The 26,943-nt window shown below is 44.4% G+C and overlaps 1 protein-coding gene across 1 annotated transcript in view; it reads left to right on the plus strand.

The window, feature by feature from the left end:
- The window catches only part of SH3BP1 (SH3 domain binding protein 1), a 48,005-nt gene extending 22,023 nt beyond the window's left edge, over positions 1 to 25,982 (plus strand). Inside the window, exons 7-20 of the mRNA XM_061582715.1 lie at positions 727 to 862; positions 1,641 to 1,709; positions 2,882 to 2,972; positions 3,613 to 3,755; positions 3,835 to 3,946; positions 4,166 to 4,247; positions 4,874 to 4,954; positions 5,154 to 5,270; positions 7,159 to 7,256; positions 9,435 to 9,564; positions 13,128 to 13,240; positions 15,035 to 15,487; positions 21,698 to 22,390; positions 24,613 to 25,982. Of these exons, the coding sequence (XP_061438699.1) occupies positions 727 to 862; positions 1,641 to 1,709; positions 2,882 to 2,972; positions 3,613 to 3,755; positions 3,835 to 3,946; positions 4,166 to 4,247; positions 4,874 to 4,954; positions 5,154 to 5,270; positions 7,159 to 7,256; positions 9,435 to 9,564; positions 13,128 to 13,240; positions 15,035 to 15,487; positions 21,698 to 22,390; positions 24,613 to 24,938 (2,644 nt within the window). The 3' untranslated portion in view covers positions 24,939 to 25,982. The remainder of the gene's footprint in view (positions 1 to 726; positions 863 to 1,640; positions 1,710 to 2,881; positions 2,973 to 3,612; positions 3,756 to 3,834; positions 3,947 to 4,165; positions 4,248 to 4,873; positions 4,955 to 5,153; positions 5,271 to 7,158; positions 7,257 to 9,434; positions 9,565 to 13,127; positions 13,241 to 15,034; positions 15,488 to 21,697; positions 22,391 to 24,612) is intronic.
- Positions 25,983 to 26,943: the final 961 nt, after the last annotated feature.

The raw sequence follows: 26,943 nt of genomic DNA on the forward strand, positions 1-26,943 counted from the left end.
TCTAGCAATAAACTGCCTGTTTATTGCTTAGAAGCAGATAGGATAGTTGTTAATATATATTTTATATACTGCCTTTCCTTAATGGAGCTCAAGAGAGTGTACATTCTCCCTTCTCCTCTTTAAAATTTAAAGACATTTTCCCTTCCCCTGTGTTATCTTCACAACAAGACTATTCTTAAGGAAGCATGGTATATCAGACACGTCCTCAGTCTCTGTGCCTAACAGAGCAATCCAAATGCTGGGGGGCTGGCAGAGGAGAGCTGGCAGAAAGCCAGCTCCATCGGGAGCTGTCGTGCCTGAGCCAGCTGGGAAGTGTGAGCTCTGATAAACAGGCCACCCAGTCCTGGGATGTAAGCACGCCCTATAGGCCACAATGGGACCTAATTAAAATTATTTTACTGCGCCGGCCTTTGGGCCGGTGGAGTTTGCGGAGGAATCAGAACTCAGGGGAGGCCTCTGAATGTGAGGAGGATCTCGTGTAGGTCCCCCCCCCACAGCTCTTCCCCCGCCACACCCCCGGAACACCTCATTTTGGGGACTTCCATCGGCCCTCTGTCCACCAGGCTGGCCATACCCAGTGGATCCCCAGCAGCAGTACCAGGCTCTGCAGCATCCAACTCACCCCAGTGTAAATGTGAGTTGGATTGTGCCCTAACACATTACTTCCTAATTTTTGAATGCAATCAACTCAATCCTCACCTCTGGCTCTTGTTTGGAAATATGAAGTCTGAACCAAGCTGCCAAGAACTCCAGTAACAGCACCAGTGCTGGTGCTGGCCCAGCAGCATCATCCGCAGCCATCAAACTGGAGAATCTGAAGGAAGAGGAAGAAGAGATGAAGAGGAGGGTTGAGCAGAGTAAGGTAGGTGCAAATGATGGCTGTGGTGCTGGGGATTAATATTTCCCTCCCCAGTTCTGGAAGTGGAAACATGTTTGTATAGGAAATACTTAAAGATGGAGCTGGAGGCAGGGGTGGAGAAGCTAAAGAGTAAAAATGAAATATGACAAGAGTGTTGGCACAGATGTGACCATTCAAATCTCCAATTTATTGAGCTATACTATGCTGTGGGTCATAGTTTGGATTCCACAAGTGAGATCAAAAGGGCAAACTAGAGCCATTGCTGTCATAGGGATTGGGGAGAAATTCAATTTAGTTCACATTTAAAGGCAAACCTACCTAATTCCCACTTTCCAAAACAATACACAAACTGAAACACAGTCATCCTTTTGCACAAATTTTTCAGTGTCATTCTCCAGCCAAGAAACATGTACAAAAATGCATAAACGAGGGGAAAGTGTGCATAAAAAGACACATAATGCTGAAAATAACTTACAAAATACATCACATTAGGGAAAATTGCTTTGTAAAAAATGTGTGTGAGGAGGAATTGCACAGAAAAATTCATGTATTTGGAGAAAATGTTGATGAGAACTTTTTTAAAAAAATCATAAACTGGCGGAAATGTGAAGAACTGAACTTAAGAAAAATGAGAATCTGAGAGAAACCACCTAACAATGCTATAACAGTGATATTGCAAGGAGCTGGGCTGCAGTTAATAAGAACAGGGGTTGTGATATCGCTGTGTTTAGATCCTTGTGAAGAGAACAATATATAATGCTCTCCACATCTCATTTCCTAGGATGAGTACATGGCAGACCTATATCACTTTTCAACCAAGGAGGACAGCTACGCTAAGTACTTTATCAGAGTAAGTCAGTTACTTTATCTCTGTTGTTTCCTTTGCTTCATCCTTCCATATGAGACTGTTTTGCATACCTCTGGCTTCTTCTCAAAACCTAAGTAGAAATTTAGCTGGAGGTCCATGACCGGATCTCTCAGGCTAATTTTCTTCTTCCTGTTTTGCGAAAGTATATTTCTGCCTCCACAGCTACTTCAGCCCATTCTCTGTGGCCCCAATGCAAATCAGGGTCTTCTGCAGCTACTTGCAGAAGAAAATGTATATATATATATATAATATTATTGCATTTATATCTCACCTTTCCTCCAAGGAGCTCAATGTGGCATCCAAACATGATTCTCCCCCTTCCAATTTTATCCTCACAACAACCCTGTGACGTAGGTTGGGCTGAGAGACAGTGATTGACCCAAGGTCATCCAATGAGTTTCATGGCCAAGTAGGGATTTGAACTCTGGTCTCCTAGGTCCCAGTCTGACACTCTAACTACTACTCCATACAGTCTGTCTGTAAATAGAAAAGAGCAGAGGGATAAGAAATACCTAGTTTGGTCCTCCCTTAAGGCCTTTTTTCTGCAGCTATCTCTACTTGTATAGAAACTTATCTATCTATCATCTATCTATCTATCTATCTAATCTTTTCTAATCTCATTCTAATTGTAATCTAATCTATATATCTATTTTAATCTTAATCTAGTCTATATATCTTAATCCAATCTAATCCTTTTTTGCTCTCAGTATACACCTCTACAATACAAACAATTCTCCAGGCCAGAGAACCTGTGGCCTTCCAGAAGTTTTTGGATTACAACTCCCATCAGCACCAGTCAGCATGGCCAATGGGCAGGGATAATTGATAATTTATTTATTTATTTATTACATTTATACCCTGCCTTTCTTTCATGATAGAAACCCAAGGAGGTTTACATATGGTTCCCAGGCAGTCTCCCATCCAGGCACTGACCACGCCTGATCCTGCTTAGCTTCAGCAGGAGCTGGCCTTAAGTGCCTTCAGACCATAGCCTGGGAGCTATGGGACCATAGCCTGGGACTAATGGGAGTTGTAGTCTAGAAAAACATCTGGAGGGCCATAAATTCCTCATCCCAGCTCTAGGAGTTGACAGGACTTGCAGCAAAAATGCCAATCAGAATAAAATTGTGTTTGTATGTTTTTCTGTCTGACAGTTGCTGGAAATTCAAGCAGAGTATCACCGGAAGTCCCTGGGGTCTCTGGATGCTACCTTGGCAGAGCTGAAAGAGACGCACAACCAGCCAAGTATTACGTCTTTTGATATGCTATGTTGGAGATGAGTTGGTTTATGTTGTGTCACCTCGGGCTTTGGGAGCATGAAGTAATTACATGCGCCATATATCAGCAGTGATCAGGCTGCAGTTGCTTTGTTGGTGGTTCCCACTGTATGTATTTTGTCATATTTGGTTGTGTTCATGTATTGCATTGTGTCTATACATCAGAGCTTGGAAAAGTTACTTTTTTGAACTACGACTCCCATCAGCCCCAGCCAGCATGGCCACTGGATTGGGCTGATGGGAGTTGTAGTTCAAAAAAGTAACTTTTCCAAGCTCTGCTATACATGGTGTAGCTTCCCACTGTGTGGCACTATATATGTACACAGCTCATTACAGAGGCCCTGCTATTGTTTACACAGAAATGCCTTCTATGTAGGAATTAATCATGAAGTCATCTGTGGAGCAGCTTTGGTGATGTTATCAGGAGAAGGAACTGCTGCTTGCCTCAGAGAGTAAAATGCCTTGGCTCTGCCTGAGAGGGTCTGCCAAGAATGCTTGGGCTCAGCTCACTCCTGAAAACCAGACTTAGCAGTTGGATGGTGGTGAATTTTGGAAACTTCCCAATTTGCACAGTGGTCTTTATTCTTTCTTCTGGTTTCCCCCCCCAGATTCCCCATTCCCAACAGATGCAGCTGTGCTAGGGGTGTATGGGATGCCACTAGAGGCTCATCTGAAGGCTTCTGAGCGGGAGATTGCACTCCCCATTGAAGCTTGTGTCATGATGCTGCTGACATCAGGGATGCAAGAAGAGGTAGGCACCACTCACTTGCCCAGTCTTTCCTTTGCCACAGACCTCCTGGCCTTACCTTTCTTCTCATTACACTCTCCAGGGGCTCTTCCGTTTGGCAGCTGGAGCATCTGTGCTGAAGAAGCTGAAGTATAGCCTTGCCTGTGGCTCAGGCATTCTTGATGAATTCTATGCGGACCCTCATGCCGTAGCAGGTAGGTACTTAAGCTAGTGCAGGGCTGGGGAACCTGTGGACCTCCAGATCTTGTTGGACACCAGCTTCCATCAGTCCCAGTTAACATAGCCAATGGTCAGGGGTGATGGGAGTTGTAGTCCAATGACATCTGGAGGTCCACAGATTCCCCAGTTCTAGTTGAAGTTAGATAGGCATGTTGTGCCATCTCTGAAACCATGTGTCTTTGCTCCCATCTTAGGCGCACTGAAATGTTACCTGCGAGAGTTACCCCAGCCTTTGATGACCTTTGAACTCTATGATGATTGGCTCAAAGCTGCCAGGTACATTAGAACTAGAAAGACAGGTCTTCTTCTCACAGCTTATGTGCTTTATGATATTACCTTAGTGATAAGATTAGATTAATTTAACTAGTATATGCAGGTTAATTTAACTAGTATATGAACACCCTGATACTTGAAATACAAGGTGGTGCAACAGTTAGAACTCTGGACTTGAACTGGAGATACCTGGGTTCCGATCCCTGTTCAAGCTATGAACCTCACTGGCTGATCTTCGGCCAATCACTGTCTCTCAGCCTAACCTACCTCACAGGGCTGTTGTGAATTTAAAGAAGGAAGCCCCTTTAAATAAGCCTCTTGTAAGTCGCTTTGGGTCACCTGGTGAGGAAAGCAACCCATAAACAAATAATAATAATAGCCACATCCATGTGTGCCACTCTGAGCTAACAGGAGGAAGGGTGGGATATATATGTGAAGCAGCAGAGGTAGATTATCAGCCAGACACTGACTGAAATGCCCGTGGCCATGAGGAAGTGTAGATAAGACACAGGATAAGCAATGTTCATAGTGGATGGATCCTCTTTCCTTTTGAAGTTTGTTGTAGCCTTCCTCCTCTCCTCAATGGGAACGGGAATAACACACTTTCTTTTCACACTCTTCGTTTTCAGTATCAAAGAGCCAGAGAATCGACTGGAGTATCTCAGGGACACTTGCAGCCGCCTCCCCAAGGACAACTACAACAACATGAGGTGTGGCACACCTGTCAGTATTTAGGCCTTTAAGGAGAAACTGACTAGACGGAGTTTATCCCATTGCTGCGTCTCCAGGCTGAGAAAAGCTTTGCCTGCCTCATTTCTACTTGGTGTTTAACAGATGGGTGGAAGAGCCCTGCCTGAAAAATCAAGGCAATCATTTCCCTGGTTTTCACTGATTTCCCTTTCCTAACAGGTATCTGATCCGTTTTTTAGCCAAGCTGGCTGAGCAGCAGGAAGTGAATAAGATGACCCCTAGCAACATTGCCATCGTCCTAGGGCCCAACCTGTTGTGGCCCCAACTGACTGAAGGGTAATGTATAGAACTGCCAGGATACAATCTCTCTCTCTCTCTCTCTCTCTGTTTAGTATGTATTCAGTAACTGAACTATATACATCAATTGCTGTGCTTTAATTGGAAATGGTGCATCATACACCCACAACAGCTTTATCGTACCAAGGATGCCGGAAACCATCCAGGGCAGCTCCTCCATAACCAGGAAACATCTAGAAAAGGGCAGGAGTCCACAGGCCAAATTAGGCCTCCCCATTTTGGGGTCCCACCTTATTCTTTTGTTTGTAATTTATTTTAAACTGTTCTAATGTTGTTTAAATTGTTGTGTCCTGACTTGAGTGGCACCTTAGGGTGAAGGGTGGGTAATAAATCAAATTAATAATAATAATTGGTCTACAAGGCTGTTTTTACAAAGCCACACACCCACCTGCCCCATACCTGACATCATATATGACATCAGGTGTGGTGCAGGTAAAGATATGGCCAAATGGGGTTTGTGGCCATCATCAATCAGCTGATTGTCAGTGGTTGCAAAGCCCTTGCCCGAGAGCAGGCCTTCAAAGTCTTTTTGCAGGTGTGGTTTAAATTCAAACTCCATATGCAACCAGACATTTTTCCTCTCATTTTTCAGGTGCTGTTTGAATGCAAACTGCATCTGCAAATGGACTTCAGAGGAGTCCTTTGACAGTGCAGTAGCTCCAATCAGTTGACTGGTGCTGAGACTGAGTCCCTTTGAAGTTGTCATTTGTCATATGTCAGCGCTGTCATAGGCAGGGAATGTAAGGATCTGGCCTTCCCACCCTCATCCAGGATGTGCCATTTTCCTTGTCGCTGCAACAGTCTGATTGTGGCACTTCTGCTTTCCTCCCAGGTCCCTTAGGCTTGTCCCAGATAGAATGTGTTCAATCTAGAAGCTACTTTCAATTCTACATTATGAAAGCAAACATCTCTAAAGTGGATTTAGACTTTTGCACTTCCCCCGAAAGGCCTCCCCCCAAAGAAAGGAATAGACAGGTTGCTATGCCTAGGCAGAAGAGAAAAGTTGTGTCTGGGACCTCCCTGAATGTTATAGGGCTAATACATTAACTAAAATGTTCTTGGATTTGCACACTCTAGTTAGCTTACACATCAAGGAAATCTACATAAACAAATCAGCATGAATTCAGGATGAATGTTCATTGTCATGTAACATCCCTGCCAACAAATCAGAACACATGCTCAATAAACGCTGGCCATCATATAACCTCCGTGTAAGCTTTGTGCAAGCAAATAGAGATGAATGCTCAATAAACGGGTTGTCTGGAAGAGCCCTAAAATGACGAATAAAGCTAGTTCGTGTGGTATAATTATTCCTGTTAACTGAAATCAGTCTCTTGTAGTTCATAATCCCCAACTCTGCTATTTACCAAGTTACTGGCACCTGAATCATGCAAGGAACACCAACAAAAGGGGATAGGGTTATTTTCAAACATTTATGTGCAAAAATATTTGAGATAATTAGGCCAAGGGAGTGATCAGAAGTCAACAGGCAAGAATGAAGAAAGGGATGGGAAATACGAAGCTATTTAGCTGTATTCCAATATCTCCCCCCCCCCACACTGCTATTCTCACCTCAAGCAGGGTTGTCATCTCTAGCCCTTGAAAAGGCTCCCATACCTTTTAAGAGCTGCATGGAAGGAACGCTTCCACTGGCTGCACTCTCTCCCATCTACAGATCTGTCATCGGGAAAAGGTGGGATTCTCATTTCTGTGCAATTGTGGGCCTACTAGCCATTCTGGCAAAGCACATCAAAGATGAAATTACAGAAGGAAAGTTAGGATGAACAGTCTGTGTTTAACATTGTTCTTGCTGGCTTCTGGCTTCTAACTCTCTCTCTCTCTCTCTTTCTCTCTCTCTGCCTCCCAGGTGCCAGGAGCAGTTAGATATGGCTTCTGTATCCTCCATCCAAGTTGTGGGAATTGTGGAACCCCTGATACAAAATGCTGACATCCTCTTCCCAGGAGGTAGTGTAAAGCTCTAAATGACTTGGGCTCCAAATCTCTCATAGGCTGTCTCCTTCCCTATAGTCCCTCTCGGGTGTTAAGATCAGCAGGGTGGCCTTCTTGGTAGTTCTGCCACCCTCAAAAGTTCAGGGGATGGTGGTCCAGGAGAGGGCTTTCTCCGTGGCAGCCCCTAAGCTGTGGAATTCCCTCCTTATAGAGGTCCTTCTGGCACCTTTGCCATACAATTTTTGGTAAATGTTAAATATGCACCCCTTTACCCTGGCCTTCAATACCTCAGAGGTACAGTATGTTTTCAGGACCCACCCAACTCCTGTGAATGTAATGTGTTTAATGGCCTTTAATACTGTATTTTAAATTTCTGTAACCTGCCCTGGAACCTAATGGTGAAGGGCAGGCAATCATCATCATCATCATCTGTTGGTCTGAATTCTTTTACCCTAGTGTAAGGGTGGAGAACCCTGTGGGCTTCCATGTTGATGGGAGCTGGAGTCCAGCAACCTCTGGTGGGCCATTGGTTCCTCACCCCTGCCCTAGTGGAACTGGGAGCAACTCAGAGCTATGCTGGTATGACTGGGAAAAGAAAATACTTCTGTGTGGTCATAGTTACTATGAAAATAACTCTGAGGACATCTTTGAAAAAAGGAGGGATGATATTTGTTATCTATGAATTGTCTTAAAAGCAGAGTGGGAGAGAGAAGAACACCAGGGTTTAAAACTGGAATATACTTGAAGAGCTACCCTTGGTTGTGGAGAAAAACTAAGAGATGGCATAGGAAATACACAGAATCAATTAATTGTGTTCCTTCTATGTGCTGCATTATGAAAGCTGCTCAAAAGAACTTATGAGGCACTTCATTAAAAGGTGGTGAGCAGGGGTGTAATCATCTGGGGTCCCGGGGAATGTATTACACCCTTTCGTTTAGGGGAGCCAGGTCCCAGCAGGGTCCCTATGACTCCAGCGTCCTACTAGCCAATCAGCATATAAGGAGAGTGTTTTAGCCATTGAGAAGAGTCCCAATGAGTGTCAACTGCAAGCAAGCCTTTATTAGTTTCTACTTCAAAAAGCCAAGACAAGTTGTGGAGAGTGAGAATTCCGTAATTGCAGAAGAAGAGACAATAAATCCTGATGATAGCATCCAATCTACATCATCAAGCAGTTTGGTAGCAGCAGGAGATAAATGTGTAGACATGGAATCTAGTAATTCATGCAGTATCTCTGACAGTGAGAACGGACAGTCAAATGGCCTAGCCAGATTATTCTATAATTTTAGAAGGTTGTATAATCTTAGAAGGGGGCGCAGCTGTGACTGTCCTGAAGGGACCCTGCACTTCTGAATTTGCTACTACACTACTGGTGGTAAGCAACCTGCTTGGAGCAGAAAATGAGGGCAAAGACTGAGGGCTAAACCAACATTCAGTTTGCTAATATGTACATCTGCCATTGAAATTATGAAGCCAAGAGAAAGTTGTGTTTCTACCATAGCTGAAGGACTGGCTCTTGTTTTATATTTTGTCATGTCTTCTTCACCCACATAATATTGGGGCTGCCACTGAGGAAGCCTTGATATGTTCCCACATTTATCCCTGCCTGTGGAATGATCTTCCCTCGCAGGTGTCATGCACCAACACAGCTAACATTCTCTACAGGTGAAGACACACCTCTTTGCCCAGGGCTTTGGGAAGGGGTCAGGTTCGATCCTGAATTTATATAATTGGTTTTATTTGTTCACTCGCTGCTTTTTAGACTGTTGTTAAGGTTTTATGTGCATGTAATGCTTTAATATGTCATATTTTGAAGATATCCAATGTTAGTCTTAAAACCATTGATTTCAATGGGTCTGCTCTGAATACGACTTGGTTAGATTTCATCCATTGTTAATTTTACTGTTTTATTGTTACATGTACCCTGTCCTGGGATGATTTGGTGAAGGGCAGGTTATAAATATGGCAAATAAATACATAACTAACCAACTAATTAGAAGAAACTCTTAGCCAGCATCTTAGCATTTCCTCTTGACTTTGGGTGAGCTGAATTTCATGGATCATGGTGCTTATCATAAGGATCATGAATCAAAAGAGATGGAAGGGATCAAAACTCGAACCTCCTCCTGCAAGAATTAACAATGGGTATGGTTTAAGCACTTCAGATGGTCTCAATAACATTTTTCTTTCTTTAAGACATTGACTTCAATGTGTCTGGCCTGTTCACTCCCCCACTGGACATGAAACACAGAGCTGCCCCCACAACAGAAGAACCCATATCTTTGCCTCTCCCTGCTGAACCAGCTTCACCACTGCCTGGAGAAAGGCAAGTATAAGCATATGTTGTGGCTGCTTTGACATAGCTTAACCTGGAACTGTGACAAGAGAGGTTTTCCATTACTGTTTGATGTTTGTTTATATGGAGCCATCCATGTACACGGTGCTTTACAAAGAACAGATATGACAGGTGGTTCATGTTTCAAGGAGCTTACAGTCTAAAATTCCATGATATGGAAGCACCTTTTGTAAAACATTAACTTCACACACACGCACACACACACAAATATCCTATGGTTTTAAATAGTTTGGAATGAACATTATATACCATTCAAAATGGGGGGGGGGACAGTCACAAGAACTGGTACAATAACACAAAAAACACATAGTCCTGAAGGTGCCACTACTCTCTGAGGTTCACGGGGCAGTGGCACATGAGAAGTCCTTCTCAGTGGGGGATATGGCACTCCCTTCCTTGCGCGGTGAGTCTGGCCCTGTCAGTGTACATTTTTCATCAGCAAGCTAAGATATAACTTTTTGCCTAGGCCTTTAGAGGTGGATGAATGATACAAGATTTGACTACCGCCTTTCTGTTGTGCTGTACTGCTATTTTAATTGGATGTTAAATAAATATTTTATCTATTTAATTCGTATTTGCATTGTATGCGAGAGCCAGTGTGGTGTAGTGGTTAAGGTGCTGGACTACGACCTGGGAGACCAGGGTTTGAATCCCCACACAGCCCTGAAGCTCACTGGGTGACCTTGGGCCAGTCACTGCCTCTCAGCCTTAGAGGAGGGCAATGGTAAACCTCCTCTGAATACTGCTTACCATGAAAACCCTATTCATAGGGTCACCATAAGTCGGGATCGACTTGAAGGCAGTCCATTCCATTTGTATGCAACCTGCCCTGGGACCTTACGGTGAAGAGCAGATATAAACCAATCAACCAACCAAGTCACCTATCTTTTTGTAGGGCTGGCACCTAGTAACCTGTGCCAGCCATCTCAGAGGATCAGATAGTATTATGTCTACTTATTGCCACAGTACCAACCTCCAAGAATATTTCCAGAAAATTAAATGTTCCCCCTCCCCTTTTAGCATGCCAAATAACAAATTTGACCCCAGTTTTCCATTTAAAAATGGAAAAATTCCCTCTGAGTTTTGTTAATGTAAAACAGATTTTGGAAGGCATACGTTTAACAAAATATACTGGTCTCTTCAATCAGGTTTTATTTATTTATTTATTTGATTTATATCCCACCCTTCCTCCCAGCAGGAGCCCAGGGCGGCAAACAAAAGCACCAAAAACACTTTAAAACATGATAAAAACAGACTTTAAAATACATTAAAACAAAACAACTTTAAAAACATTTTTTTAAAAAAGCTTTGAAGACATCTTAAAAAAGGTTAAAAAACATACTGTTTTTTTAAAAAGTTTTTTTAAAAAACGGTTCTTTCACTGCATGTACAAGCATGGTTGGCATCAGCATCCAGCATCTATGGGCAGCAGCCAGGACCCCTGCACTTTGGCAGGGCCTACCGGCACTGATGTCTGCTCTGGGCCCACGTGGTGGATGGCTGTTATTTCAAATTTCCCACAGTGCCTGCAGAGGCTCACTAGAAAGGACTATGCTGGGGGGCCCTGAAGCCAAAAGCCCTTCTTCATTTCACTTGTGAAAATGCCTATTGTCACAACTACTTATGACAGTGACAGGATCCAATCCTTAAATGATGTGTCAATCCTAATAATGTTTGAATTCTGGATGTGGGGATGCAATTTGACACACCAAAGGGTTGTATGAGCTGTTACCCGTGTAGCTCCTCCCCCTCCCCTCATCCAGCTGGGCTCCAATACTAGAAGAGATTCTCACTGAAGGAAAATCTCATAGAGCTGCCTTACATCAGGCCAGACTATTTGTTCATCTACCCCAATATTATCTACTCTGACTGGCAGTAGCGCTCCAGGGTCTCAGGCAGAGAAGGGTATTCCTCATCACCTGTTACCTATTTCTTTTACCTGGTGATTTCAGGGATCAAACCTGGGACCTTCTGCATGCATAGCAGGAGCTCTGCCCTCCCCCCAAAATAGGCAGAAGGTTTCAGCTACCCATGCCTGCATGCCCATTTTGGCTCTTTTAGTCATGACTAGGGCAGGCCTCTCACATTTAAAGGCACGTGTCTGCCACCGTAACATACAGTTTGGACCATGACTGGCACTTTCACAAGCGAAACCGAGACTGGCATCTTGACACAAGGAAAGAGCTATTCCCTTCTCAGCTAACATGCTGCTTGCAGTGAATGGAAGGGGGGTTATATAAGTAACACAATTCCCATCTCTCACCTCGCCCTGTGGTTGGGCTGCTTCTGCTACCCTCCCAGCAATACTCTCCCATTTCATTAATCCTCAACAGTGTCCTCTCCTTTTTGTTTTAGCTCAGCCTTTTCAAATCAGCATGCTCCCCACCCCACCCCAGCTCTATCACTGCTCCACACATCTACCTTGATATCTGTGACTGCTGCTTTAACTGAATATTTCCCCCCTGTCATAGCAAAGATACCTCTCCTCCTGTCCACACCTGCACAGGGCTTCCTGCAACCATTGCTTGGGAGATAGTATAGTACAGTATGGTATAGAAACGCTTGGGAGATGACAGACTATGGGATTGCTGGTGCTTGATGACAGGACTAATGCAAGTTGAGCTCCATCTAGGGCACGGCTGGGGAACTTCAGGCTAGGGGGGCAAATGCGGCCCTCCACCCCTCTTTATGTGGCCCTTGGGACTCTTCCCTTGGCCATGCTTCTTGCCCAGGCCACACCCCTCACTGGCCCTGCTCTGTGTCCTCCTTGAGTGCTTTTGCCTGGCTGGAATGTGTCCTTGAATGCCTTTGCTTGTGTGGATACTAGAGAGATGTGTGTGGGTATGGATGTGTGGAAACCTCTGACTTGTGTGTGGCTGGATTGCAGCTTTCTGCACCAATTAAGAGCTACATCCATAATTCTGTCCACTTTTGCCTCTGGCCCCACCCATCACTGGCCTGTGGGCCCTAGAAGGTTGCCTATGAGCAGTGGAGATGGGTGGCTCTGATGTCAGTGTGGCAGTGAATCCACTCCAGATTTTAGTCCAAACTTTTGAGGAGCTGTCCATGGAGTAGAATCTTTTCCCCAAATAATTTCAGCACCATGGTCAGTTCCTTGAAAGTTCAGACTACAGCTGGGAGCAGATTTGCTGGCCCACTGACATTGGAGGCAACAACAAAAGGTGGCTAGCGTATGAAACCGGGGGAATAGGAGAAAGGAAAACCAAAATGCTAGAAAAATAAGTATTTACTGTATTTGTAATCCATTTATTTGGATTACAAATAAATACTTATTTTTCTAGCATTTTGGTTTTCCTTTCTCCTATTCCCCCACTGACATTGGTGCAACCCGTCTCCACTGCCTGTGAGAGAATGTGGTCCTCGGGCTGAAAGATTCCCCACCTCTGATCTAGGGGTTTTTTTTCTGGAAAGGCACTATGTGTGCCATTCCTTTGGCTTGATAATTGCTTGCATGCAGCCTTTTCAGGCCAAGAGAAGGCAAAGCAGCTTACAAGCTTTCTCTCAATGGACAGGAAAATTCCTGAAGTGATCCCAGGAACAGCCCTCTCAAAGGTGACCCAGCCTTCTAGTGAAATAGCAGCTTCCTCGCCTACCCCTGTTCCTGCTGACGACACTTCACGGAAATGTAAGTCTTATTCTTGTGGGTGCTTCCACATTATTTTCTCTGGACTGACAATGTCTGTTTGCACCGCTATACTGGAGAATCCTGATGACATAACTCTCTCAAACCATTGCACATTTCTGGTGATTTCCCCCTCCTGGATTCAAACCGGATTATAGCACTATCCTTGCATGGATAACTCCTTTCTGCAGAGGAATGTTATGTGAAACAAATAGCGATATAACTATTTGGGTTCCAGATGGGTATGTGTTAGGGGATGGGTGCTGCTTATGTATTCTAGGGTGCTTCCAGAAAGGGGCTTAATTTGCAAACATTGTTGAAATATTGTAAACAGATAATTGGCAATAAGTTTGTTTTTTATTTATCAGATTTCATCTGAAAAGGGTAAATCCAGATTAGAGGGAGGAAAAATATGGGGTACCATTTTGATGCCAATGACATTGTGTAGACACTACAAAAAAATCTTGCTTCCACATGGAGAACTCATCCCATAATAAACACAACTTTTTCCACAGAGTCCACATGACATTGTTGGCATCCAAATACCGAACCGTATTTCTCCTCCATTAAATCTGGATATATCCTTCGCAGGAAAATCTAATAAGTTGTTTTTTAAAACTATTGCCAGTGGCCCATTTGTGGTATCCTATTGACTGGTTTGCCATCTTAAGCCCCCACCTTGAAACTCCCAGTGTCTGCTTCCATACCTAACTGCTTGCATGTTGCATTATCTGTCTACATGTCTGTCATTTCCTTTCCTGCAACATGGCTCCTTTTATATTTCTCCCTTTTTTCTTTTGTACAAGAGCAATAGCTCCTCCAAAAATAATGTTTTGTTATGAATGTGTCACAGGATAATTGAGAATACAAACAGTTTGCTCTCCTCTTCCCCATTGACAAAAAAAATCTGAGTATAAACAACATTTTCCAGTTGTGATTGATTAGTGCAGCTTTTGTTGTTGTCGTCGGAATGGTTGGAAACAACAGATACTTACATCATGAGTTTGTAGGAAGTTTGTAATGCAGTTGGTACAACTGGGCATAATCCAAGTTCAAATAAACCTTTCATGTTGCAATTCTGGCCTGCACCATTTTAATCTTCTTCTTTTTCTTCATCACCTCCATCATCATTGTGAAGAGCTACACTGTGCAGTGGTGCTTTTTGTGCATGTTTTGTACTTGCAGCAATGCACCAGATATGAGATATGGCCACCAGTACCATACTGTGTATTTATGCCAGGGATGGGGAACCTGTGACTTCAACTCCCATCAGTCACAGCCAGGATGATGGGAGCTGGAATCCAACCTCATCCGGAGAGCCACAAGTTCCCCATCCCTGCTTTATGCATTTGTAGTGTGAATGAGCATTGTGGGATGTTAGTGGGAAAAGCAGCTCACTGTGTGGATCCGCAGTTAACATTTAGCTACCAGGTGACCAGAGAAATGCAATGTCTGTATAATGCTGAAAGCCCCCAGTGTGGAAGCATGCTATATCTCTGGATTTCTGTTTCCTACAGAAGTGGCTCTTGTGCATGAAAGTTGGAATATAAACTGATTGTAGGGAAAGGTTACCAAGCATTGCTTTTGCAGGGGGTTGGGGGAAGAAATCTTCAGAAGAGACACCTTATTCCAAACTAAAAAGTGGTCTTGCAAAAATACACTTGAGGATAAGCATTTGGAGGGGAAGAATGGGACATGTTGTAGAGCTGCCGTGTAGAGACTACATAGATAAGAAATAAGATTCACAAAGAGACATTTCTCAGAACCTGGAATTTGTTTCATTGTTTTGCTTTACAGCAAAGCGGGTTGCTCCACCCCGACCCACAGTGCCTCCACCTCTAGTCCAGCCTCGAACCCCACCTCCTATGCACCCTCAAACCCAGCCTCCTGCCCCAGACTCTCCTTCTATCCCTAAAGCTCTGCCTCGAAGAACAGTTGGAGCATCCACGCGAGCTCCTTCTGTGCCTCCACCACTTCCACCCCAGCCAGTCAGGCGTCAGTGTTGCAATGCACCACCGTCCCCAAAGCCTGCTGCAGAAACTATGAGGATTGAGACAACTGCAGCTGAAGCACTGCCTCCTGGTGACAGAACAGAAACTTCCAAAAATACCAGCCCTGTGGCAACAGAGCCCAATGAGCCATCACCTGAAGAAAGAAGCAGCTCTCCATCTGCCCCTGATCTGAAGGCTGAGGCTCTGGAGAATAATGGAGATGGACAAAGAGCTGTAGAGGCATCACATCAGCAAACCAGTCTGTAAAAAAGGAGAAAGTGTAAGAGCTGGTGCAACCCTGGGCACATCACACAAGGCTGGCAGCTGTTGTTGGAACACAGATGTGCCATATTGACTTCTATCACTGGTGCAGTTTGCAAGTACCTGCAACCTCAAAAGCAATCTCTCTTCTTCCATGTGCCTCTGTTTCCCAACACCTTTCCCCCTACTCGTGAATGACTGCTCTTGTTTGCATTATTTTGTTCTCTCCTCATTGATATGCCTCTAACCTTCCCTAAAGAGCGTTCAGATGCATAGTGAACCCTACACCTTATGTAGACCGAAGTGGTAAAATTCTGGGAAGATGGTCATTTTTTAAAGCATCCACAGACACACAAAAAATATTAATAATCCTCTTTCCTGCATGTAGCTAGCTTGCACCATATAGCCCTTTTCTTGATGCAATAGTTCATTCCAGGCTGACAGCATTCAAAAATGTGATCCTCTCCTCCATCTGCTGTCTGATGTAATACAGTCAAGAATGTTTCCATTCTGTCTACCGTCCCATTGTGCGTAATGTGTACATCAGCTTTTTAGAGTTGCTAACGCCTCTGCTTTTTTTCCTTGAAGAGAAGCTTGGGGGTGCTTCTGGAATTCAGAACCTGAATAAATGCTAACAGAGTAGAAGGGAAGACAACCATCTTGTTACATTCTCTTTATTCAAGTTGTCCTATATCCTAGCCTAGCTCAATCAATCTAGGGATGATTTTATCCTTTCAAAAAGTATGGAGTTACAGCTGGTAGAGATAGTGTGCCATTTGCAGATCAACTCTACATTATCCAGATTACACAAGACCTTTCAAGTTATTTTTAAACAGATCAGCAGGCAGAGAGTAATAAAAAAAATCCAAAGTGGGGGCAAAAGCGGGATTACCAGCTGTAGACCCCAAGAAGGGTATTGGACCCTGAAGAATTACACAGAAGAGGAAATTATTTTAGGTGCAGTTTTCCCATCATAGAATTGTAGTAACACTAGAAGCTGTCCCTGATGGACTCCCTTCCTATGTAGCTCTTAAAGGTACAGGAGTGCTCCTTGGGACTTGATCCTAATTACAGTCCGTGTATGAATTCTTGCTACGGAGAGCCTAGATATAGGGCTTGTTCATATATGCATGCACATGACTTTGTTTCTCTACACAATTTTGGCAGATCAATGTGTGAACAGACTAACAAAAAAGCATTGTGTTTGAGGTGATATGAAAATTTTGTCTGGATCTCACATGTACAGCACCACATTCAAGTATATTTTTGAACCATTGCTGAGCTTGAAGATCGATGATTGAAAGATAGCACATTTCCCCCCTCATATTTTGGATGAGTTTTCAGCTGCGGGTACATCTACGCTACAACCTTTAACCAGTTTAGCTGTCAGGGCTTCTCCAAGAAAGTGTATCATTGTAGTTTTGTAAAAAGACTTTGGAAGAGAGACATAGTAGCCAATTCAAGGAAATACAATTCCCAGGATTTCTTGGAAGAAAGGACAGTTAACCTCATTTACATTTGCAATGCAGATAAGTCCTAGGAATCTCTTCACATTAGTATTGTTAGGATTAGAGGGATGAGAACTTATTTTTATACATAACTGCTAAATTATTTTTTAAATGTAGGGTCATATTTATGGCTAATGTGAGAAGATGCAAGTTGCTTCATTTTTTATTGAGAAAAAATATTTTTCCATTAAGAATGTGTATGCTTTGCTTGCGTCAAGGGTTAATTAAACTGTTGGACTGTTCTAGAGAGAATCCTGTCAAATGACAAGAATGCTTTGGCATCTTAAAGCTTTAATAAATATATTACAGCATACATTTTCATGGATCAGAGACCTCTTCACTAGATGCAACTTATTAGATAGTAATTTTTGTTTGTTTTTGGTTTTCAGGGTTTTGCAGCTCTTTCTCTAACTTTCATGTATATATTGAAAATTAAAGAGTTTTGTTAGTATCATTAAATGCTGTAGAATCTCCTACTACTGTCTTGTGCGACCTTAACGAATAACAAGTGAATATGGTATAAGACTAGTCCACTTCATCAGATGCATCTAATGAAATGGACTCAAGCTTTCATGGACAAATGACATAATTTATTAGCCTTTAAGGTGCCGCAAGCCTCTTTGTAGCTTTTGCTACAGCAGGCTAACACAGCTTCCCCTCTGGAAATTCCCACTGGAGTGTTATAGAATCATAGAATAGTAGAGTTGGAAGGGGCCTATAAGGCCATCAAGTCCAACCCCCTGCTCAATGCAGGAATCCAAATCAAAGCATTCCTGACAGATGGCTGTCCAGCTGCCTTTTGAAGGCCTCCAGCATCGGAGAACCCACTACCTCCCTAGGTAATTGGTTCCATTGTCATATGGCTCTAACAGTTAGGAAGTTTTTCCTGATGGCCAGTCGAAATCTGGCTTCCTGCAACTTGAACCCATTATTCCGTGTCATCATATCTCCCCTCAGTCTTCTCTTTTCCAAGCTAAACATGCCCAGTTCTTTCAGTCTCACCTCATAGGGCTTTGTTTCTAGTCCCCTGATCATCCTTGTTGCCCTCCTCTGAACCTGTTCCAGTTTGTCTGCATCCTTCTTGAAGTGCGGAGACCAGAATTGGATGCAGTATTCAAGGTGAGGCTTAACCAGTGCTGAATAGAGGGGAACTAATACTTCACGCGATTTGGAAACTATACTTCTGTTAATGCAACCTAATATAGCGTTTGTCTTTTTTGAAGCCACATCGCACTGTTGGCTCATATTCAGTTTGTGATCATCAGCAATTCCAAGATCCTTCTCACATGTCGAATGGCTGGGCCAAGTATCCCCCATCTTATAACTGTGCATTTAGTTTCTTTTTCCTAGGTGTAGAACTTTGCATTTATCCCTGTTGAATTTCATTCTGTTGTGTTCAGCCCAATGCTCCAGCCTATCAAGGTCCCTTTGAATTTTGTTTCTGTCTTTCACGGTATTAGCTATGCCCCCCAATTTTGTATCATCTGCAAATTTGATAAGCATGCTCTGTACATCATCCAAGTTGTTAATAAAAATGTTGAAGAGCACTGGGCCCAGGACCGAGCCCTGTGGTACCCCACTTGTTACTTCCACCCAGTTTGAGAAGGAACCATTGATAAGCACCCTTTGAGTACGATTCTGGAGCCAGCTGTTGCTCCACCTTAGTTGTTCCATCCAGCCCACATTTAGCTAGCTTGCTTCGGTATCTTGTGTGAAGAAACAGGTGGATCTGCCTTCTCTGATGATATAATTCCTTATTATTTCTCTGAAACCTAATAACATAGAATCTTACTGTGCAAATCATATTAGTGCTTGTGGAAGAAACTTATCGCCCTCCCTTCTATATTTATTGAGCAGAGAAAAATACAGACTTTGTGTGTCAACTTTCTGCACAGAAGAGAGTGTCAGAGTCTTACAATGATTACTCTGTTAAAATCAATTTATTTATACACCTATAGGTCAAAAAGGATGCACATGGCTGTAGGTACTGTGAGTTACAAAATACAAGGAACCAGGAGCAAGCACACAACTGCTTCTTTGGTCTATTTCTGTGTAAATCACCCAGACAGCTCACTCACTAAACTGCAGTCATGTGCACGCTTTTCCAGAAAATAATCTTGCATTCTGTCATACAAGAGGCAAACAGGCTGAAGGGCATTCTGCACAAAATAATTGTTCACATGATCAGTATGAATGGATCTTAGTGAGGCAGGGAGGAGGAGTGGGAAGCAGTTCCCAGCAGTGCAGGCATTTGAGATTTAACTTTGTGATGTGTTTCTTAGATAGGCAGGGAAGACCAGCTGAGATCTGGATTTTTAGAAAGTGTCTCCAAATCAGGCTACGGCCCTATACTGGAGGAGTGGGAAGGCTGACTGTGGCCCTCTGGGCTTCTCTCTTCATTTCTTGGGCCACTCCCCAGATCACACACCCCTCACTGGCCCTCTTCTGTATCTTCCTTTAGTGTTTTTGTTTAGCTGGAATGTGTTCCTGAAATGAGAGGAAAGCATCATTTGCCTGGATGAGAGATACGGGAGGGTGTAAGTAGAAACCTCTGGCTTTTGCAGGGCTGGATTGTAACCCACTGTACAAGGTAAAAGACACATCTGTTGCTTTGCCTTCTTTTGTCTTTGGCCCCACCCGCAACTGGCATGTGCTTCCCCATGAGGAATTGCAGCCCTTGGGCTGAAAAAGGTTCACGACCCTTTCTATACTCTCTTACCAAGCAGTAAGTGTCATTGAATTAAAAAGATAGGTACTTAGACATGAATATGATTGTGTTCTCAGTGCTGCTACATTCTCTTTGCTGCTCCAAAGCCACAAGATCTGTTGTTTGGCTTTTATTATAGCCTTGTAACTAACAGGCCAGAGCAATTGCCCAGTGTGATGTTAAGACTTAACTCTGCCCCCTTTAGATACTGGCATGCATATCTATTTGCAGGTAGCTATATCCATAGTAGTTATTAGGATCTACCAGAAAGTCACAAAAAGCTTGCTTGCTATTTTGTGACATTTTGTTTGGTCTTAATGAAGGTACAAACTGACCCTTCTTTTAATTCCGCTTGCTATAATAGTTCAAGAGTGGATAAGCTTTTCCTATTGATCTCGCATTCTCCATGGGTGCACCTGGATCCCAAACTACAGTCACATCCAGACTACATATTTAAAGCACTCCATTGCCACTTTACCAATCATGGCTCCCTCCTCCCCTCCCCTCCCCTCCCCCCGAATCCTGCTTTCTGTAGTTTGCTAAAGGTTCTGGTAACTGAAGCTCTCTTTATGATTTTCAGGCCCCCTTAACAAACTAGTTTCCAGGATTCTATGGGGGAAGCCACGACTGTAAGCTGGTATTAGAGTCTTTAAACGTATACTAGTAGTCCTTTTACCATGGTCAGGGAACCTGTGGTCCTCCTCGCATCAGCCCCAGTCAGCACGGCCAAGGATCAGGAACTATGGGAGTTGTAGTAATCGGAGACAGCTTGAGGGCTGCAGGTTTCCTATCCCTGTTTTGATGCCACAAAGTCGTGTGCAGTCAATCCCATATGCGTGTTTTCTCATGGAAGACAGGGCTATCAATGGCTACTAGCCATGATGGCGGTGTTGTGCCACCCTAGTCAGAGGCAGCATGCTTCTGAAAACCAGTTGCCGGAAGCCTCAGGAGGGGAGAGTGTTCTTGCACTCGGGTCCTGCTTGCGGGCTTCCCCCAGGCACCTGGTTGGCCACTGTGAGAACAGGATGCTGGACTAGATGGGCCACTGGCCTGATCCAGCAGGCTCTTCTTATGTTCTTAGGAAAAGGCCCCACTGTTTCCAATGGGGCTTATTCCCAGGGTAAGGGGCCATAAGCTGTCAGACTTCCGTTCTGCCAATGGGAGAAGGCGGGAAGACTCCTGAAGGTCCTCACCACAATAAACCACCTTTAGTAAGCAAAGTTGTCCATCACGGCTTTCACCTGCCGTGATGACAGAACGGGGCCGAGATGCCTCCACTTCATGAAACAAAAAGGGACTCGTTGGCGGGCCATTTTTTTTTGCTACACCTTTTTTCATTCTCAAACCATCATAGGCCTCATGAACCGTCACTCATTCTTACGCCTCCCGCCCAAGTTTGTTTACCATATTGAGTTTTTTTAAAAAAATAATACACAGGCGCTACTGCCCTTTTTAGTCCTGCCCCCACTCTTTTACGATAAGCAGACGTTACAGTGACGCTGCCCTTTCGCTAACGCGCTGATTCTCGTTTACCGCATTTTATAGGGTATTAAGTCTGTGACGCCTCTATTCTTCTATTTGATAGGTTTACAATGGCTGTCATTTTGGTTTGGCCCGCCTTTGTGTGGCTTTCTGTCAGTAGGCTTCGGTCGCAGGGGCGGGCTTTTCGTTCCTTGGCTCTTTCTTCTATCACCCTCCTTCTCAGGAAGCCCAAAGACCGCGCTGTGTTTTATAGGTTCTGCTGACGACTCCTATCTGAATCCTCTTTCCTACCTCGTCCTCACCATAACGGGTTGCCATGGCAGCACCGTCCTCCTCCTGCCCACTATCACCATGGGCTGATATCTGTCTCCTCCCTCACACCTGCCAATCACAGGCATTCCTGTAACCTGGTTGGATGCTACACCTTGACCCTCTCTTTTTTCGCTAGAGACGGGCCCCTCGATTGGTGCTCTGCTGCCCCTGCCCTTGCGCTTTTCTTCTGTCCGTCAATGATGCGGCCCGCTTCTGATTGGACACACCGTGCAGAGGAGGAGGAGGAGGAGGAGGTGTGGGGGTGGTGAGTGTGGTCCCAGCATGGCGGGCTGCAGGCGACTGAGCGGCTCTACCCTGCGCGAGGTGGTAGGGGAGGCGCAGGGGGTGCTCTTCGACTGCGACGGGGTCCTGTGGACCGGCGAGCAAGCGGTGCCCGGCGCGCCCGAGCTGCTGGAGCGCCTGAGCCGGAATGGGAAGGCCACCCTCTTCGTCTCCAACAACAGCCGCCGCTCCGTGGCTGAGCTGGAGCGCCGCTTCTCCCGCCTGGGCTTCCGCGGCGTCCGAGGCGAGCAGGTCTTCAGCTCCGCTCTCTGCTCCGCCCTTTACCTCCGCCAGCGTCTGCTGGGCGGCGAAGCCGGCGCCGGAGACTCGCTCGCCTCGCCCCCAGGCTGCGTCTTCGTGCTGGGCGGGGAAGGGCTGCGCGGGGAGCTGCGGGACGCGGGGCTGCGCCTGGCCGGCGAAGAAGGCGACGGAGAGGAGCCGCCCGGCCAGGAGAGGCTCCCGGTGCGCGCCGTTGTCGTTGGCTACGACGACCAGTTCACCTTCGCTAAGCTGACTGAGGCCTGCGCCTACTTGCGCGACCCGCAGTGCCTGCTCGTGGCCACCGACCCCGACCCTTGGCACCCGCTTAGCAATGGGCAGCATACCCCGGGTGAGTGGGGGCATCAGGCTGCCAGGGGAAGCAGGGCTCTATTCCGGACCCTCTGAGCCATCCAGTCGCCAACTAGTGTTTTCAGAGCATATTCCGAGTGCCTTTTTCCTTACGGCTGAGTAACTAACTGCTCCCACCTTTAAAAAGTCTGTGGTTTGGAGATAGGCCTACAAAGCAAGAGGACACTGAATCCAGGCTTTAAATGGGATCGGACACCTCTAATTTACAACTGAATTGGGGGGAGGGGGATGTAAACAAAGTAGCATAGTGATCTTTGCCCTAGGTTCAGATGTTAAGCACTCATAAACGGAAACAACTATCTGGAGAATCCAGGTAATTGTGCTTAGAAAAGCGATAATGGATGTTTTTAGGCTTCTCAAACAGAACAGTACTTCATCTCACACCTAGTATTCTTGTCACAGATGCGCAAGCCAAGGCTGACAGCTTATGCTATGCTTAAAGACAACTGATACAGTTGAGTCATGGTTGAAGCTAAGGCTACAGACAACACTCTCCTCAGGTCAGGGGTTTAGGAACGTTCTTAGAAAGGGTCAGGTATGCTTTTTCCTAAAATGCCAGGTGAAGGAACACTGCTTTTGTGTCCTATTACTGACACTTCTTTTCTGTTCTGTGGTGCCTCTTAGGACTAATGATGGCATTACCCTGTGGGAGAAATTCCTGACCATTTATTATGTTCTTAGTGGTCAACGTAAGTAGTTATGGAGCCTATTCCTATGCAGTCCTTATCAGACGCAAAAATACTGTGCCCCCAAACTGTGGGGTCCAGTAAAGCTATATGAGCCATGGCACATCCCATGTATTCTAAGTTCTTGGTAGACCTCTGAATAAGGGAGTTTCGGACTGCTAGTTGGATATTGGGGCCTCCAGTATTATGGTGCTACCCATGTCTGGGCTATTGCTAAGGTGAACTACAAATGGAAAGCCTTACAGTACTGTAAGCCAGCCATGCATATTTTTTTTTACCACCTTGAGTGACCATCTGCTTGCATTCCCCTGCACATTGGGCTGTGACCCCAACCATACTGACAGTGCAGCCGAGCTTCCCTCAGCCCTTTCCAACATTGAGCTCCGTTCATTTGGGAGCCCCTAATATGCCCATCCCAAACTTGCAATTCTGTATGGATTGTAAAACTAAAAAAGTAATACAGTCTCAGTAGCTGGCTTCAAATTCCTGTTTTTTATTCCCAGACTTCCTGCTCCCATACTCCTGAGCCAGCTGACATGTTTGTTTATTCTTTCTTTTGAAATCTTCAGTGTTAACCACAACAGTACCCTGACCAGTTTACATCCCACTTTGTGCCAGTGCTGATAAATCAAAGGATAACCTTACTGGTGATCCTACAGCTATACAGGACAACAAGAAAATAATGTGGAAGTTGCATGACACAGTGAAATAAAATCCAAGCATCTAGCAGTACGTTCTGCTGTGTTAGTTCCTGGAAAGCAGGATTGGGGGGTGGGGAGGAATCCCTGTTCATCAAGGCCTTGGAGCCAGCCAACATTCTCTCATCTTGGATCAAGTGTGTGCTTTTATCCTCATACCAAGACTTTAAGTTCTCAGTAAGGTTGTACAGCCTTGAAAATAAGCCCACAAAAGTTACTAGCCCACTGGAGGTTGGCAGAGGAGACAGTTCTGTCCCTTCACCAAGCCACTGCATTCCTACATTGGGCACAGAGCAGAGGCCTTCCCTCTTGCAGTCTCCTTGGTTTCTATGCTGGGTGCATAGGAAGGATGGAGTACTATGTCTTTCCTCTACCAGCCTGCTCATGTGCATGTGTGCAGTTCTTTGTCGCCTATGGCTGCCAGGCAAGTGCTTAAATACAAAACTAAGGTAGTAGTGTGTTTGGGCTGTACCTTATTGGCTACAGATAGGGACTGTGTGGTTGAATAGTCTTCCATTAAAAAAAATCTCTATTTGGGAAGAAGGTTAGGCTAGATCCCTTCTCTCTACGCTGTGCAGAGGGATTTTTTTGTCTGAATAGTGGAGCATTCAGTCAGGCAAGACTCTGTCTGAAGTGGTATAACCAGATATAGGATTACTGCCTAAGTAGCCACCATCTTGAGGCTAAAAAAGTGACTCTTTTGCTCATCTTTTATCAAACTAATTCAGCTTGATCGCATAAATATGTAGACTATGTTTAGGTTGCTTATTTAACTAGAGATCAATCTTGATGTGGGTGTCTTATCTTTCCTCTCTCAGGGACAGGGAGCCTCACTGCTGCAGTTGAAACAGCATCTAGCCGCAAAGCAATGGTAATTGGAAAGCCAAACACATATATGTTTGAGTGTATTGTGGAGCGCTTTGGTGTGGATCCATCCCGCATGCTCATGGTGGGTGACCGGCTGGAGACAGATATCCTATTTGGCAAGAACTGTGGCCTTGAAACGGTTTTGACCCTGACGGGAGTCTCGCACCTAGAGGAGGCACAGGCTTACATGGCCAGCGACAGCCCTGCTGCAAAGGACCTGGTGCCTCACTACTACGTGGACAGTATTGCAGACTTGATACCCGGCCTGGATGAGTAAGGGGAGATGTGGGTGGGCAGAATTCCTAGTTCCATTCCAGATTGCTGCCCTTTCCTACTTCCGTCTTCTCTGTCCTTGAGGCCGGGCTCATCACATTCCAGTGTTTCTTCAAGAATGAAGAGAGGGACGTTAGTTCATTCTTTGAGGTCATTTTGTTTCATTTTAGCTAGCTATAGGGGAACGGGAACTTATGTGAAAGTATGGGATATTTATAGGTCAAACCTTTGTTAATTTATTCCACCAACTTCTTGGCATGAAGTAGTCATTTATTTAAATTATATTTGTTTTACTGTTGCCACTAGTGGCCTTCTTACTGTTGTCCTCTGCTTTATTTTGAAGCACAGTGATGTGCTTGCTGTGGTGTTTGCTGTTCCCAAGCTTGAAGGAGGCAACATTTGTTATCAGTACTATTTATCTGTCTCCTATAACCACTGCCATTTCATGCCAGTGTTGGGGTTTTTTTGTCCCAGAACTCTTGCTGTGAAAAAGGGAGCACTGGAGATCCAGTTCAGAAATAGCATAGTTCCTCTGCAGAATGGCTGTTTGGGAAGGATAATCCCTGTGGCTGCATATGTAAGCAAAGGTTTCCATAACAGTACAACTTGCCCAGAACTAATAAGAGCTTGAGGGTAGGTTTTTGATGCAAGTTGCATATATGATCCATTCTGACTTTGTTTGGAATTTTCATCCACAGGAATTACTTCAAAAGTATTGTGTCGTGCAGGGAAAATTACCAACTAGCTCAGTCAGAAGTGTGATAAATCTGGAATATATAAAACTCTTTAACTATGAATTAAATATGAAGGGGTGTTTTTTTCTATCTTGAGAATTTTCTCAGGTAACATAATTTTTATCAATTCAGTTTAATTTTGGGATTGCTGTTGTAAGGAATAAATTGCATAGAAGTAGTATTGTGCCATGAAGTTCTGAATTGGCTGTCACTGCAGAGCCTCCAAACATTCCTGCAGGCATTGAGGCAGGAACATCATGTATTTTCCTCCTCCCTCCTTCTGACTGGGTGAACTAATAAAACATTTCAGTAAATTATTTCGCTCCTGTCTGCGCCTGATAGGATGCACCACTCCCCAGCTGAGGGATGGACTTTGGCCCGTCCTCTACCCTGCTGTGGTGTGCTTGATTTGTGGGATAATGTTGGCATTTCCAGTGCTGTCAATGTGCCACAGCATCCCTAAATAGGTCATTGTTGCTTGTTTTCTTATGGTTTATTATGTATTAATTATAGTTTGTTATGTATTTATTGAGGTGTTTGTATAAATTATGCTGATGAGTTGTGCCAAAGTGGGTATGTAGGCTTTGGGCCCACTCACTACCTGTATTCCATGTTGTTGTGGTTCTCTGATGTTCGCTGTCACTCTGCATATAATAAAATGCAGGCACAAGATGGAATCAGGCTTTTTTTTTTTCCATTTATCTTGCTGGTAATATCTGAAGCTGGGGTTAACTGTATAACTGAATAAATAACTTGATCATCCTAAGATATGTGATCCTGTTGAATTGGAAGGGGGAGCAGAAGAAGCCAAAGTGGAAGGTGCTGAATTTGGACATAACTTAATATTGACCAAGGGTGATCTTGGGTAAGTTGCTTATGGCCTCTGTTAGAATATGAATAATCTGCCTAACCTAAATAGTTGAGGCATATACAAAGGGTGGTATTCAATGCTAATCCTACTCAGAGTAGATTTATTTAAGCTAATAGAGAGAAATGGTTTCTGCAGGTCTACTCTTGAATTAGGACTTAGTTGAATACACCCCAAAATACTGAAGCTTTGGAGTTAGAGTAAATTAGAAGCTTTTTCTTTTGTAGTGAAGATTTTTAAGATTTGCTGTGGCTTTGCTTAGAATCTTTTGCAGTTTGGCTTTTAGCTTTTCCTACTTTCTAATTAAAACATCTCCCATAAAATAGCCAAATGTTAAGAAATTAAGCCTGGCTGAAGTGAATATGATTACTTAGTGTGACTCAAGGGGGAGAGTGAATTCTTTTACG

This window comes from Rhineura floridana, chromosome 8 (genome assembly GCF_030035675.1).
Source record: "Rhineura floridana isolate rRhiFlo1 chromosome 8, rRhiFlo1.hap2, whole genome shotgun sequence".
Classification (NCBI taxonomy): Eukaryota; Metazoa; Chordata; class Lepidosauria; order Squamata; family Rhineuridae; genus Rhineura; species Rhineura floridana.